This window comes from Bubalus bubalis, chromosome 9 (assembly GCF_019923935.1).
Source record: "Bubalus bubalis isolate 160015118507 breed Murrah chromosome 9, NDDB_SH_1, whole genome shotgun sequence".
Classification (NCBI taxonomy): domain Eukaryota; kingdom Metazoa; phylum Chordata; class Mammalia; order Artiodactyla; family Bovidae; genus Bubalus; species Bubalus bubalis.
This window is the reverse complement of record NC_059165.1, coordinates 48,473,048-48,487,847: the sequence shown is the minus strand read 5'-3', so window position 1 is coordinate 48,487,847 and position 14,800 is coordinate 48,473,048. Positions and strand designations below refer to the sequence as shown.

Sequence of the window (14,800 nt, the reverse complement as noted above, 5' to 3'; positions counted from 1 at the left end):
GAGAGCAGGGCAGGGATGAAGAGCTTGGAGTCAGAGTGCTGGAATTTGGAGCAGCCCAGCTCTACCACTTATTAACAGTATCATTTTAAGCCAGTCACGTAATCTCTGTGTGCCTCAGTTACCACATCAGGAAAGTGGGAGTGATAACTGCACTCACCCTAATGCATGGTGTGGAGATTTAGTGCAATGATGCACGTGAAACACTTAGCCCAGTGCCTGGCACGTAGTAAGGGCTCTGTACATTTTTTTTCCTAATAAGAGAAGCACTGATGGTGCTTTTATTCATTTATTATTTTTTATTGGAGTATAATTGCTTTGCAATGTTGTGTTAGTTTCTGCTGTATAGTGAAGTGAACCAGCTATATGTGTGTATATATATGTGTGTATATATATCAACATATATAAATGGCTATATATATACACATACCCCCTCCCTCTTTATTTTAATTTGAGTTTATTAATTTTTAATTGGAGGACAATTGTTTTACATTATTGTGTTGGTTTCTGCCATATATCAACATGAATCGGCCAGGGGTATATGGTTCTCTCTTAAACCTCCCATCCCACCCCCACCCCCACCCCCATCCTACCAGTCTACATCATCACAGAGCACCAAGCTGAGCTCCCTGCGCTATACAACAGCTTCCTGCTAGCTATCTATTGGCACTGCCGGCACATTTTTTGTCCCCATGGTCACCACCAGTGGCCCCCACAGCTCTCACCTCAATCTGAAGCTTATACCACTCCTGGACTCTCTTGCTCAGGCCTGCAGTAGTCACCAACCATCCATCTGGGGTCACTCGGAAGGCAAAGCCATCATTCCCCTTGGTGATTCGGAAGGAGAAGGGAGGACCATTCTCTGGGGAGTCTGGGTCACTCAGAATCAGTTGCAAGACTTTGCTGCCAATGGGGGCATTTTCCTGAGAACAAGAGTGACAAAATCAAAGAGCAAAGTGAGTCCCAGTCCTTCCTCTCACATCTTTCTGGATTCCCTTCTCTAGGATGAGTCCTCAGCGCTCTGGCTGCTCCCAGGTCATGCCTACATCTTGAACTGTCATTGATTCATTCTGCCTGTCTGTTAATTAGTGGTTGACTTTTTAATCTAGACCAGAGCTTCCTGAGGGAAGTCCTAGGTTTTAGAAACAAAGGCCATTGGGGCTGGAAGGGTCTTTAGAGTCCCTTTATCCTATAGAGAGGTGACTTGTCCATGTCACATAACTGATAATTCATGTATATAAAATTAGTGCCTGAGATCCACATGGGAATTTCGTGATTCATACGATCAGTTGAAAACCTAGAGATGGTTTCATGATTAGATGACCAATGGAACACACATCCAATGAGAAAAATTCAAAGACAATTAGTAATTCAACTGAGAAGAATGGATCCCCCAGGTATTGTTTCAGTTTTTTTTTTTTTTTTAATATTTATTTGGCTGTGCCAGTTCTTGGCGGCATGTGGGATCTTCAGTCTTCATTGCAGCACACAGGATCTTTAGTTGCAGCATGCAGGATCTAGTTCCCGGACCAGGGCTCAAACCTGGGCTCCCTGCATTATAAGCACAGAGTCTTAGCCACTGGCCCACCAGGGAAGTCCCTGTTCCAGTCTTTGTTCTGTAACACAGGAATTCAGCATGCTATAATATTTACAGTGATTGTTAACTGTCTTTTTAGCATCAAAAACCTTATCTAAAAACACAATCTCATGAGCAGAAAGTCATAGTTTCATATTCAACAGGTAGTCTGCCCTTTCTTATAAAATCCTACTTTTATTCAGGTAGAGCAATACCCTCAGCAAAGATATGCTCCTCCTAAGAAGAGACAGACTATGATTGGTTTAAGTCAGTTGTAATAATCTGATTTCGTATGCCAGTTTTTCCATAGTTCATCAGGCATTCTATCTATCAGATCTATGGATAGATAGAGTGCCTGATGGAATGAGGTTTGTGACATTGTACAGGAGACAGGGATCAAGACCATCCCCATGGAAAAGAAATACAAAAAAGCAAAATGGCTGTCTGGGGAGGCCTTACAAATAGCTGTGAAAAGAAGAGAAGTGAAAAGCAAAGGAGAAAAGGAAAGATATAAACATCTGAATGCAGAGTTCCGAAGAATAGCAAGAAGAGATAAGAAAGCCTTCTTCAGCGATCAATGCAAAGAAATAGAAGAAAACAACGGAATGGGAAAGACTAGGGATCTCTTCAAGAAAATCAGAGATACCAAAGGAATATTTCATGCAAAGATGGGCTCGATAAAGGACAGAAATGGTATGGACCTAACAGAAGCAGAAGATATTAAGAAGAGATGGCAAGAATACACAGAAGAACTATACAAAGAAGATCTTCACGACCCAGATAATCATGATGGGTGATCACTGACCTAGAGCCAGACATCCTGGAATGTGAAGTCAGGTGGGCCTTGGAAGGCATCACTATGAACAAAGCTAGTGGAGGTGATGGAATTCCAGTTGAGCTATTTCAAATCCAGAAAGATGATGCTGTGAAAGTGCTGCACTCAATATGCCAGCAAATTTGGAAAACTCAGCAGTGGCCACAGGACTGGAAAAGGTCAGTTTTCATTCCAATCCCAAAGAAAGGCAATGCCAAAGAATGCTCAAACTACCACACAATTGCCCTCATCTCACATGCTAGTAAAGTAATGCTCAAAATTCTCCAAGCTAGGCTTCAGCAATATGTGAACCGTGAACTTCCTGATGTTCAAGCTGGTTTTAGAAAAGGCAGAGGAACCAGAGATCAAATTGCCAACATCTGCTGGATCATCAAAAAAGCAAGAGAGTTCCAGAAAAACACCTATTTCTGCTTTATTGACTATGCCAAAGCCTTTGACTGTGTGGATCACAATAAACTGTGGAAAATTCTGAAAGAGATGGGAATACCAGACCACCTGATCTGCCTCTTGAGAAATTTGTATGCAGGTCAGGAAGCAACAGTTAGAACTGGACATGGAACAACAGACTGGTTCCAAATAGGAAAAGGAGTTCGTCAAGGCTGTATATTGTCACCCTGCTTATTTAACTTATATTCAGAGTACATCATGAGAAATGCTGGACTGGAAGAAACACAAGCTGGAATCAAAATTGCCGGGAGAAATATCAATAACTTCTGATATGCAGATGACACCACCCTTATGGCAGAAAGTGAAGAGGAACTCAAAAGCCTCTTGATGAAAGTGAAAGTGGAGAGTGAAAAAGTTGTCTTAAAGCTCAACATTCAGAAAACTAAGATCATGGCATCCGGTCCCATCACTTCATGGGAAATAGATGGGGAAACAGTGTCAGACTTTATTTTTCTGGGCTCCAAAATCACTGCAGATGGTGACTGCAGCCATGAAATTAAAAGACGCTTACTCCTTGGAAGGAAAGTTATGACCAACCTAGATAGCATATTAAAAAGCAGAGACATTACTTTGCCAACACAGGTCCGTCTAGTCAAGGCTATGGTTTTTCCAGTGGTCATGTATGGATGTGAGAGTTGGACTGTGAAGAAGGCTGAGCGCCGAGGAATTGATGCTTTTAAACTGTGGTGTTGGAGAAGACTCTTGAGAGTCCCTTGGACTGCAAGGAGATCCAACCAGTCCATTCTGAAGGAGATCAGCCCTGGGATTTCTTTGGAAGGAATGATGCTAAAGCTGAAACTCCAGTACTATGGCCACCTCATGTGAAGAGTTGACTCATTGGAACAGACTCTGATGCTGGGAGGGATTGGGGGCAAGAAGAGAAGGGGACAACAGAGGATGAGATGGCTGGATGGCATCACTGACTTGATGGACGTGAGTCTGGGTGAACTCTGGGAGTTGGTGATGGACAGGGAGGCCTGGCGTGCTGCGATTCATGGGGTCGCAAAGAGTCGGACACAACTGAGTGACTGATCTGATCTGATCTGATGCCAGTTTTTTTTTTATTTAAGGGTGATCATATAATCCAGTTTTGACCATTGGAGAAGTCTGACAGGTGAGGGTTCTTCTTTTGATAGAAACAGATTCGGCAAAAGAAGTCCCCTCCTGTTCACCTTTGAAGAAGGTTAGGCAAGGATGTGATGCTGGAGCTACAGCAGCCATTTTATAACCATAAGGAAGAAGGTGAGTGAATTTTGAAGAAAGTAATGTAAAATTGTGATATCATTTTTTCTTCTGCTGAAATAAACAATTCTGGAATTGGTTTTCCCACTATCAGAACTTTTGCTATAGGATTAATAAGGCCTTATTGTTTAATGAACTTTTAGTCAAGTGATCTGTTATTAGCAGCCAAAGCCTCCTAACTCATACTCATTATTTCCAAAACAGGTGACCCTGGCTGATGGATATGGGACTCAGAATTTTGTGCTCCTACCCACTTCCTTACCTCTCTCTATGTGATCACAATTCCCCACAGAATCCCAAGGCCTTCTCCAAATCCCGTTTATAAACCATTAGTATAGTGGAAATAGCTTGGGATCTGGAAAATCTTTGAGTTCAAATCCCAAATTTGCCACATTTTGACTATGGCATGTTTCTGTACCTCCATTTAAAAATTCTGTAAAATGAGTGCTATCTACTTCCACATGATTGTGTGAGCCCCCTATGAGATAATGGATGCAGAAGACCCTAGCAGAATGCTTGATAATTTTTAATTGTATAATCCATAATCCCCTTCAGCAGGCTGTGTTGCCATTTGGGATATCAATGCAAGGTCACAGTCACTGTTTGGGTGGACTGATACCAGTGGTGAGCACCCTCCACTAGGAAGAAAATGGAGGGAAGATGATGACTTTGGGATGATTTTGGAAAGTTGAGCATACCTGGACAGAGGTGCTGTAGTTGAGCTGGAAGAATCTTGGTGGGTTGTCATTGACATCAACCACTTGGATAGCGATGTCTGTGTCCTCATAGAGTGCGGGCTGCCCACTGTCTGTGGCTCGGAGCTTCAGGGAATAGCTAGAAGTCTACAGCAAGAGGCCCAGGGGAGAATTAGCAACAGGCTCCTCAGTTCTGCCCCCCTGATTCATGATTAATGTTTTTGGTAAAATGAGATGGAGACACTCCCTTTTGCCTGCCCCCATTGCTGTCCCGTAGCATTTTAGGGCTCAGGTTCTGGTGTCAGGCAGAAGTAAATTTGACTTCCAGTTTAACTATTTACTAGCTATGAGACCTTGGCAGAGTGACTGACTTGTGTGCGGGTGATATCAGGAGCCACATCCTAGGATTACTTTAAGGACCAAATGGCATAATGCATGTACATCACATAGCAAAGTCCCTGGCACAGAGCAGGTGCTCAGTAAATGATAACTTGTTATAATGATCTAAGAATCCTTGGTTAATAGTGAGAAGTTGGCCTGAGTTAAAAGTCACTCAGCCCCTCTCCTGCCTCTGGCTTTACATGCCCCAGAGTCTCCAGAGAGAAAAGGAATGGGGGACACTGAGGGAAGGTCAGGAGAAGCATCAGGCTGGGGTGTTGACCACAGTTCACCCTCTGGACCTTCAGCAGGGCTATATTCTGCTCTGATGATCTCAGAATGGGTCCCTCCCATGTGACTCACCTGTTCCCAGTCCAGGGCCTTGGCCACCTGTAGCTCTCCTTTCTTGGGATGGATGGCAAAGTGCCCAAGCTGGTTCCCTCCTATGAGGCTGTAAGTGATGGCACTATTTACAGGTCCATCTTCATCAGTTGCTGACACCTGCAGTGGAGGCAGGTGATGGTTGTGAATGGAGGGGCAAGAGAGACCAGAAAGGAAATCTTGGCCCCTAGGAGTGTAGGGGGCACAAATATGTTCCTGCCCCACAGATTGTCCTTGGGCTGGCAGTCCCTAGACCACAGTCATCCTTTCCAAGAGAATATCTTCATTTACATCCTGGTAAGGATGTCAGCATGTCATGGTTCATTCATTTATCTACCCATTCCTTCATTCCTTCATTTACTCATTCATTCATAACTGACAGGGTACAAAGGTCCTGTGCTAGGAGTTGAGGAATATGCCAAAATGAGCAAGCCCTCAGGAAGCTTAATGTCTAATTTTATGGTCAAGTCTAATTGGGAGCAAAGAATGATCAGTTTTATGGCTATAAATTTCACCTGGGGAGGTTAGACAAGGATTTGCAAAGCCTTGAAGGATAAGGAAGGCTTCTGGGAGTGGAGTCAGCATTCCAGGCAGAGGAAACAGTATGAGCCCAGGGATATGAAAGTCCAGAGGATGTTTGGGGAAAGGCATCTCCTTCTGTGTGGTTGGAGCGTAGGGTGCACTTGAAAGGAGATGAAAACCTCGAATATAGGCATGCAGAGTTCACTTTCACTGCATGAAATGGGGAGCAATTACATATTTAAATGCAAAGAGGTGTTGTTTGGTGTCCCCCCCCATTCCTCCCTTCCCAGACTGACCCTCTGTGCCCCCTGTGTCCTCTGATCTAGATCTTATCAAACATGGCTCTGAGACATTTTGTCGAGAGAGCTTGGTTGAGTGGCTACACGTCAGTCAAGTCTATAGTGTATTAATTGATAAAATAATCTATGCTCATAGATGACTAAAGGAAGGGGAGATAAGAACCCACCCAAGAGTCCATCTCCCCCCAACACACACACAGGGCAAAATCACAGATTCTTACTGTCAGCACAACATCCCCCACAATGGCATTCTCTAAGACCCTTGTGCTGTACAGGTGCTGGGGGAATCTGGGCCGATGTTCATTGATATCAGTGATGTTGACCACGATAGTGGTCATGTCACTGAGGGAGGAAGAGCCCTTCCGGCTGCACTCGACGGACAGGAAGTACTTGGGACTGGTCTCAAAGTCCAGGCTCTTGTTGACGTACAGGATCCCTGAAGAAACAAGAGGTGATGGGAGCATTGAGGCAGGTGGGACCACAAAGGCAGAGTGCTGAGGGGGTCTTGAGCTAAATGCCAGGAGAGGCAGCTCAGCTGTGTTGGGAGAGACTGATTTCCTGCCTCATCTTCTCTGTCATCTCCTGCCTCATCTCTCTCTATTCCCCCCCGCCCCCATAGTCTCCCTTCTCCTCCTCCATCTCCTCTCATTTTCCTTATTACCATCTCAGCAGCAGCTTTTCCCTTATTTATTTATGTACTATTTCATTGAGATTTTGTTTAAATCTATAATGTTAACTCTGTGTCATATGGTGCTATAATAACCCTTAGAACAAGAACAAGGTGTGATTTCCATTTTCTAGGTAAATCAGCTGATGTGCCCAAAAGCTAAGTGACCTGCCCAAGGCACCCATTTACTAGGTGCTACAGTCACCTAGTAAATGACAGAACTTACATTATAGAGTTTTATACCACTCAGCATTGTTCAACAAATTGTTAGGGCAGAGAGTTATTATTCTGAAAACCGGAAAATAAAAGAATAAGGATTTATCCTGCTATTCCTCTATAACTGAATAGTTAAAGGTAGAAAACTCTTCTTTATAAAATGATTCCAGTTAGTAAATGAATGAAGAATGATAGGACTAGAAAAAGCCACCATTTTGCAGCCCCTAAAGAAATAATGTACCTAGGAAATAATCACTAAAGGCTGTTAAAACCTCTGTTGAAGGAATAGCTAATGAGGAACTCTGTAATAGATAGATCATACTGACAGCCTCTGAGCCCACCATCAATCTTAACCTCAGGAAAAAGAACCAATAAACCATTACATGCCTCCTAATGTGATGCAAAGCAGAGCCCAGTATCATCTATGAAGCACTGTTGGCAAAATATTGAGCTTGAACGTGATCAAGGTCTTTGATTCAAATGTCATTCATAATAAGCTTAGGGGCTAGGGGGATATATTATATGACATCATAAAGGTACAACTAGCCAATCCAAAATATTAGAAAATCTTGCCTCACACATGACCCAAATTTTTCATTAAAATAAATAAAATATTTATTTTATTTCATTAAATAAACAAATAAGTGGGAAATAAAGAGGGAGAGGAAAATGTTAGAGATTCAAAGGGACGTTATATAGTTCCTATCAATGAAATGCAATATGTGGACTTTTGAGGCTGTTGACAAACAAACCAACTTCAAAAAGTCATTTGAGATATAGTCTGAAAAATTGTCTGGAAACTATATTAAGGAATTATTATCTTTTGGGTGTGATAATGATATTATGGCTGTGCCTATACAAGAAATCCTTATCGCTTAGAGATACACACTAAAGTATTTACAAACCACAAGATATCATGTCCGGGGTTTGCTTTTTTTTTTTTTAACTGAATCTTAATCCTGTTACTTATTTATTTGGCTGCACTGGGTCTTGGTTGTGGTACACGGGATCTTCGGTCTTTATTGAGACGTACAGGCTCTTAGTTGCAGCATGTGGGGTCTAGTTCCCTGACCAGGGATTGAACCCTGGTCCCCTGCACTGGGAGTGCAGAGCATTAGCCACTGGACCACCAGGCAAGTCCCTGGGATTTGCTTTAAAATAACTCAGCAATGGGTGGATGTGAGCGTTAAGGATGAAACTAAACAAGACGAATGTTGATAATTACTGAAGCTGGGTGATGGGAACATGGGGTCCATATACTGTTTCCTCTATTTTTAAAAATATGTTTAAAGTCTCCATAATAAAAACTGAACAAAAATTACTGCTCAACAGGCGGTTGCTTTAGGAGGTAGAGCACACCATTGCAGAGGTGGGGAGGGATCCACGTGGGGCCTGGTCTGACCTGAGCAGCTTCTGAGGCCCTTCCATGGGATGCTGTGAGTCTGACTTAGATTCTTTCATGGATAGTAGGATAGAAGAGAGCAGTTTTCCTAGATGTCTATCTTTATGAGACTAAGGGAAAATTCAAGGGAGCTGGGATGTTTGTGGATGGCTTTAGGAGGGAAGCAGGCAGCCTTGCCTTGGGCTGCTCAAGCCCCCAATTCTAGCAGGTGCTTTATGCCTTGGCAGCCAAGGATGGAGGGTGGCCTCAGCATCCTGGGGCTGGATGTGAGCTGGGACTGTGAAGCTGCAAAGTGGGAGGAGGGGGTCCTCAACACAGAGTCCTTGGTGGGGACATAATGGAAGGAGGGGTATTTCCATGTAAGCGGGGCCCAGGGTGCAAGAAGGGACTTGGTATCTAGAGAGATCCAGAGTGAAAAAGGGGCTGAAAGATGCCAGGGAGGGGCTGTGGTATGTAAAGAATCCAGTGTGCCCCACGACTGTGAGGCAGTGTGTGTGTGTGTGTGCACACGCGCGTGTGTTTAGGGTAGGGGTGGAGCTGCCTCCCGGCGCTGTCTCACCTGTGCGGGCATCCAGGCGGAACCTCCCCTGCTCATTCCCACTGACCACGCGGTAGCCAGTCTTCTCGGCACCTGGGCGAGTGAGGGTGGCCAGCCGCAGTACCTCTGTGCCACGCTGGGCATCCTCTGGCACCTGCACGCTGTGCTCGGTGCTCAGAAACACGGGCAGGTAGTCCTCCAGCCCCACCACAGAGACCGTGACGGTGCCCAGCGTGGAGAGCGGTATCGGGGTACCCAGGTCAGAGGCACGGACGGTGAGCTCCAGCGCTGCCTGTGGCCTGACCCGCAGCGGCTTCTCCAGCCGGATCACGCCCGTGGTGGCCTCGATGGAAAAGTGGCCTTCAGCAGAGTCCGTGAGAGAATAAACCACCTGGGCATTGGTGCCTGGGGAGGGAGACAGAGTGCATTATTCATACAGAGGGGCCTCCCCTGGGCCCTGCCTGCTGCAAAGCTTTCAGACAGAGGAGGGTCTGGAAGGCAGGGTCCCTATAAAGGCTAACATGCTTAGGCTGTTAGCAGTGAGACCCTCTCATGGGGGGTTTCTTGACGAGGGTGGGGTTCAAGACCTCATAGAAGGTTCTTGTGAAGGGGAGGGTTATTCTGCAAACCCTTAAGGATATCTGAAGCTGTTTATGTGGAGGTTAGGGTCCAATGTCAGCTCATAAAATGAAAATTTTACAAGATTGAAACCACTCATAGCAAGTTCTTTGGTTGTGATAGAACAATTCTTGATTGTGGTGGTGGGTGCATGAGTCTATACATGGGAAAATATAGGATAGACATGCACACATGTACATATTCAAATAAGTGCATATGGCAACTGTGAAATTTGAATAAGTTTGGAGTCTAATTATCAGTAATGTCCCTGGTTGCTCAGACGGTAAAGAGTCTGCCTGCAGTGCGGGAGACCCAGGTTCAACCCCTGGGTCAGGAAGATTCCCTGGAGAAGGCAATGGCAACCTACTCCAGTATTCTTGCCTGGAAAATCCCATGGATGGAGGAGCCTGGCAGGCTACATGGAGTTGCAGACAGTTGGACACGACTGAGCAACTTCACTTTTTTTTTTTTTTTTTCTGTTGGTAATGTCCCATGACCAGTTTCCTGGTTTTAATGTCATACTACAGATTGCTGCCTTTGGGGGAAGCTGGGTGAAGGATGCATAGGCCTCTCAGTACTATTTTTGCAACTTCCTGTGTGTCTATAATTATGTCAAAATAAAAAGAAAACAAAAAAACAGAAAATAAAATATACACCCATGTTAAGTTCTCAGTAAATCAAAGCACATAGTGTTTTTCCAGCTTTGTCTCAGAGGCCGTTATTTCCTTTGGTTGTGGACCAGATGAAGCAGTTGGCTCAGGCAGGGCCCATAGGGTCTGAAGAAGGCCAACATTTAGTGCTCAGCCATAAGAACCTCACCCAATGGGAGGACCAGAGGCCTTGAGCCTATAGAGACTGAATCTCACACACACGTGGGGACACACAACGCTTTTGTTGAATTTACATGAACTAAGTGTGCATACCATGCACATTCTTCCATATGTGTATTTTTTTCTCGAGAGAGAAGTACTGCTCCGGCTACATTTGAAATATTGAGGTGGAATATTTGGGTTGAAATAATAATAACAGTTTTGAAGGGTTAATTGTTAACTGGTACAAGGCCAGAGGATGAATCCTAGAAGGGAGGTAGGGTTGGAAACTCGAGAGTGAAGAAGCTAGGGCTCTTTCATCCAGAAAGGGAACCTTGAGGCTGGAGCTGACAGGTAGCACGTCCCAGTCTTGGAAGGTCTAGGACACCTGTGTGGCTGCAGATGGCAGGACCATGATTGACAGGTATCTGCTCCAAAATGCTGCAAAGTCACTTCAGTCGTGTCCGACTCTGTGCGACCCCATAGATGGCAGCCCACCAGGCTCCCCAGTCCCTGGGATTCTGTAGGCAAGAACACTGGAGTGGGTTGCCATTTCCTTCTCCAATGCATGAAAGTGAAAGTGAAGTCGCTCAGTCGTATCCGACTCTTAGCGACCCCATGGACTGCAGCCTACAGGCTCCTCCATCCATGAGATTTTCCAGGCAAGAGTACTGGAGTGGGGTGCCATTGCCTTCTCCTTCCAAAATGCTAACACTTAATAATTATCTGAGGAGGGAAGGGGCTGCCTGGGAAGTTGGGAGCTTCCTGTTCCTGGAGGTGTGCAAGCCCTGGCTAGTTGAGCATTGCAGGGCCTTAGATATTAGATGCCTTTGCACTGACTATTTGCCCTCCCTGGAACCCCTGCGTTCCTCCAAAATCTCTCACCTCCCTCAATGCCAAGCTAAAACTCCCTTCCTCTAAGAAGTTGTAAATTTACTCTGTTGGTGTCTCATGAATCAGGGTATTATCACTACCATCATCTTCATCATTGTTCCTCTGGCTACTTTGATCCTGAGAGTATTTTTTACCTATAGCAAAATTGTCCAATGTTCTTGAATTAAATTTTATAATTGTATATATACATATATATGTATAAACATATATATCTATACACATATACATCTATAGACATAGAGATTGCCACAGTGAAAAACTTCATGATGTCAGAATCTTTTAATGGTACAATATGAAATGAATACTCCTGGATGAAACCAATTTGCCTTGTAAATAGTAAAAGGAAAAGAATCCTAATGAAAACCATGTCATTAAAATTAAAATGTAAAATATTAAAACGTAAAAATAAAATGTAAACTATTCCACTTCATTGCCTAGAAAATTGATCCAAGAATTTAGTAGACTAAATGGAGTTTGTGCCCTAGGTTTCTTTCTTGTGGCTAATTAATCAGAGTCAAATAATTCTGACTGGTGTATTGTATTCAAAATATCCTGGAGCTTAAATGATAGGATTGAAAGTGCTCCAAGTCTAAGAGGCAGGGAGAAGCAATGAGGCTGAAATGCCCCATATCAGTCTTGAAACGGCCAAAATCTTTGGTCCTCTAGCACTTAGGTATGCAGTTTATGGACATTTTCTACTTGTAACTGTCTGTAGGCTCAGGAGTGACAGTCCTTGCAGTTCCAGAACAACAGAGAGAGAGCCAAAACCTCGCCTAGGGTGACCTTGTAAGCAAATGGCCTCTAATCCTTGTCTTTCTCACCTTGGTCAGGGTCCCGGGCCAATACTACCGCCACAGGGGTCTTCACCGTGGTGTTGTCGAAGACTGCCACGGCAGAGTGGCTGGGGAAGAACCGGGGGGCATTGTCATTCACATCCTCTACATGAAGGGTCACATCTGCCTGGCATGATTGGCCGCCTCCATCTGTTGCCTTGGCAACAAGGCTGTACACATCCTTCTTCTCTCGGTCTAAGGCTGTGAGTGTGGTCAGCTCCCCTGGGAGGAGAAAGGACAGAAAGTGATCTTTCTCTGGAGGCCATGATCCTAGCATGTACATTCCTGATGTCTATATGAGATAACCTCAGCACTGCCCGCCGCCTCATTGTGCTGTCACAGAGAATAGGGGTCCTGTGTACAGATGGTTAGGAAAGAGGCTCAGTCTGTATCTTTCCACACCTGCTTGCTTTCCTAGTCACATTCCACCACTGCATCCCCAATTTAAAATTCACACCAACAAGCTACAAAGAGGCACAATGTTTTAAAATGCCAGTTAGACAGTTTCTAACACCACATAAAATGTGTTTATGCTTTGGCCTACAGTTTCACTTCTAGGACTGTATCCCATAGAATAATCAACCCAAGGAGAAAATATACATGTAGAGATATTCTCTGCAGCATTCTTTATAAATAGAAACATACTGAAAATATCCTGTGTCTTTCAAAAAGGTACTAGTTAAATACGTTATCATTTAGCCATACAGTAAAATATTCTGCAATGGGAAAAGTGATTATGGCAGAACTTTATGTACTGCCTTGTTGATAGCTCCAAGATATTGCTCTAAGAATAAGGAAGTCACAAAATAGTATGCTATACAGAGATTGTGGCACGCATGGAAAACCAGTCTGATAGAACATATGCCAAGAGTGCTTATCTTTCGTTAAGAGGCTGGTTATCATGAAGATTTTCCAATGTCTGCCTAATACACACCTACATGGTTTGCATTTTTGAACAATGAGTAAGTGAAAGTTGTTCAGTCGTGTCCGACTCTTTGCAACCCCATGGATTACACAGTCCATGGAATTCTCCAGGCCAGAATACTGGAGTGGGTAGCCTTTCCCTTCTTCAAGGGATTTTCCCAACCTAGGTATTTAACCCAGGTCTCCCACATTACAGGCAGATTCTTTACCAACTGAGCCACAAGGGAACCCCATTTTGAATAATGAGCACATATTATTTCCTTATTCAGATAAACTATTGAATTTTTTTTTAGGAGCCTGTTAATCATCCTTCATCTGGACAAAGAGCAGTAGAGAGAGGTTAGGTCACCTACTTGGGTGACTCAGCATGCCTGTGCTGGGGTCAGAAAGGGCAGTGCAGCTTCTTGAAGTACTCACTCTCACCTGCCACCTCCCTGCTCAGCAACCTCCATAGTATCCTTTGAGCTACTGGTTCCAAGTGTCAGCAGCTGAATTATTATTATGTGCCAGACTTGGGCTTAGATTTCTATATAGTTTATTGGGATCCTTACAACAGCACCCTGGGGTTTTATCTCAATCTGCAGCATACAACCTTGAGATCATGTCTTTGATCATGACTTTTTACCTACTTGAACCCTTTAATGGCTCTGTAGGTAAGGACTTGGCTCTTGTGCCCCAGGGGGCCTCATCCTTTGCCCTCCTTCTCCCCTCCCCTTCTGTGCACCAGTTTTGGCCTTCTAGGTCCTTACCTGTGCATGTTCTTTCCCAAAACAAAGTCCTCGTATGAAATCTCTTTGTACCTTGAATGTCCAACCTTACCACTCCCTTACCCACTGGCTATTTCCTCAAAGAAATTTTACTTAACCCCAGTTCCAAACTTAAGTTCTGCTGTGAAACCTCACCTAACATCCTGAATTTTTCTTAACTCAGCACATGTCAAACCACTAACTCAATACCTTTCCCACTAGACTGTGAAGACCTCGATCTTGTCTTATCAATTTTTGTCCCCAGCATCTAGTGAATGCTTGGCACATAGTGCCAATATATGTTTGCTGAGTGGATGGATGGATGGATAGATAAGTGAATTCTTGTTTCTTCTCTAAGGAGCCTGGTTACTGGGCACTGGTTATTCAGTGTATCAGTTCTTGGCTTGATCCTACAGCTCAGGAAACCTACCTGTGTGAGGATCCAGCTTAAATTCATCTGCCCCAGGGCCATGCAGAGAATATGTGATTTGAGCATTGGTGTCAGAGTCCAAGTCTGTTGCAGAAACCTTCAAAATGAAGTGTTCTGGAGGTACATCTTCACTGACTTTGCCAGTGTAGAGAAGCTGAAATTGAAAGACAAAGAAGAGGGAGATTGTGGGAGATATGCTAAGATCCAGAGAGAAACAGGACAAGATAGAAGCAGAGAGAGAGAGACGAGAGAGCAGAGATGAAAGTGGGGGAGGGGAGAGAAGCAGAGAGAGGTAGAGAGGAGAATAGAATAAGATAGAACATGCAGGGAAGATGGAGATGAAAAACAAGG

At 44.2% G+C, this 14,800-nt stretch overlaps 1 protein-coding gene across 2 annotated transcripts in view; it reads right to left on the bottom strand.

Annotated features, from left to right (window-relative positions):
• FAT2 (FAT atypical cadherin 2) overlaps nt 1–14,800 on the bottom strand; it is a 98,075-nt gene that overhangs the window by 29,969 nt on the left and 53,306 nt on the right. For both annotated transcript variants that reach the window (XM_025292379.3, XM_044947435.2), the window contains exons 12-18: nt 14,450–14,603; nt 12,338–12,571; nt 9,217–9,600; nt 6,594–6,808; nt 5,534–5,671; nt 4,796–4,939; nt 723–920 (exon numbers count right to left, since the gene is read on the bottom strand). In XM_025292379.3, the coding sequence (XP_025148164.2) occupies nt 723–920; nt 4,796–4,939; nt 5,534–5,671; nt 6,594–6,808; nt 9,217–9,600; nt 12,338–12,571; nt 14,450–14,603 (1,467 nt within the window). The remainder of the gene's footprint in view (nt 1–722; nt 921–4,795; nt 4,940–5,533; nt 5,672–6,593; nt 6,809–9,216; nt 9,601–12,337; nt 12,572–14,449; nt 14,604–14,800) is intronic.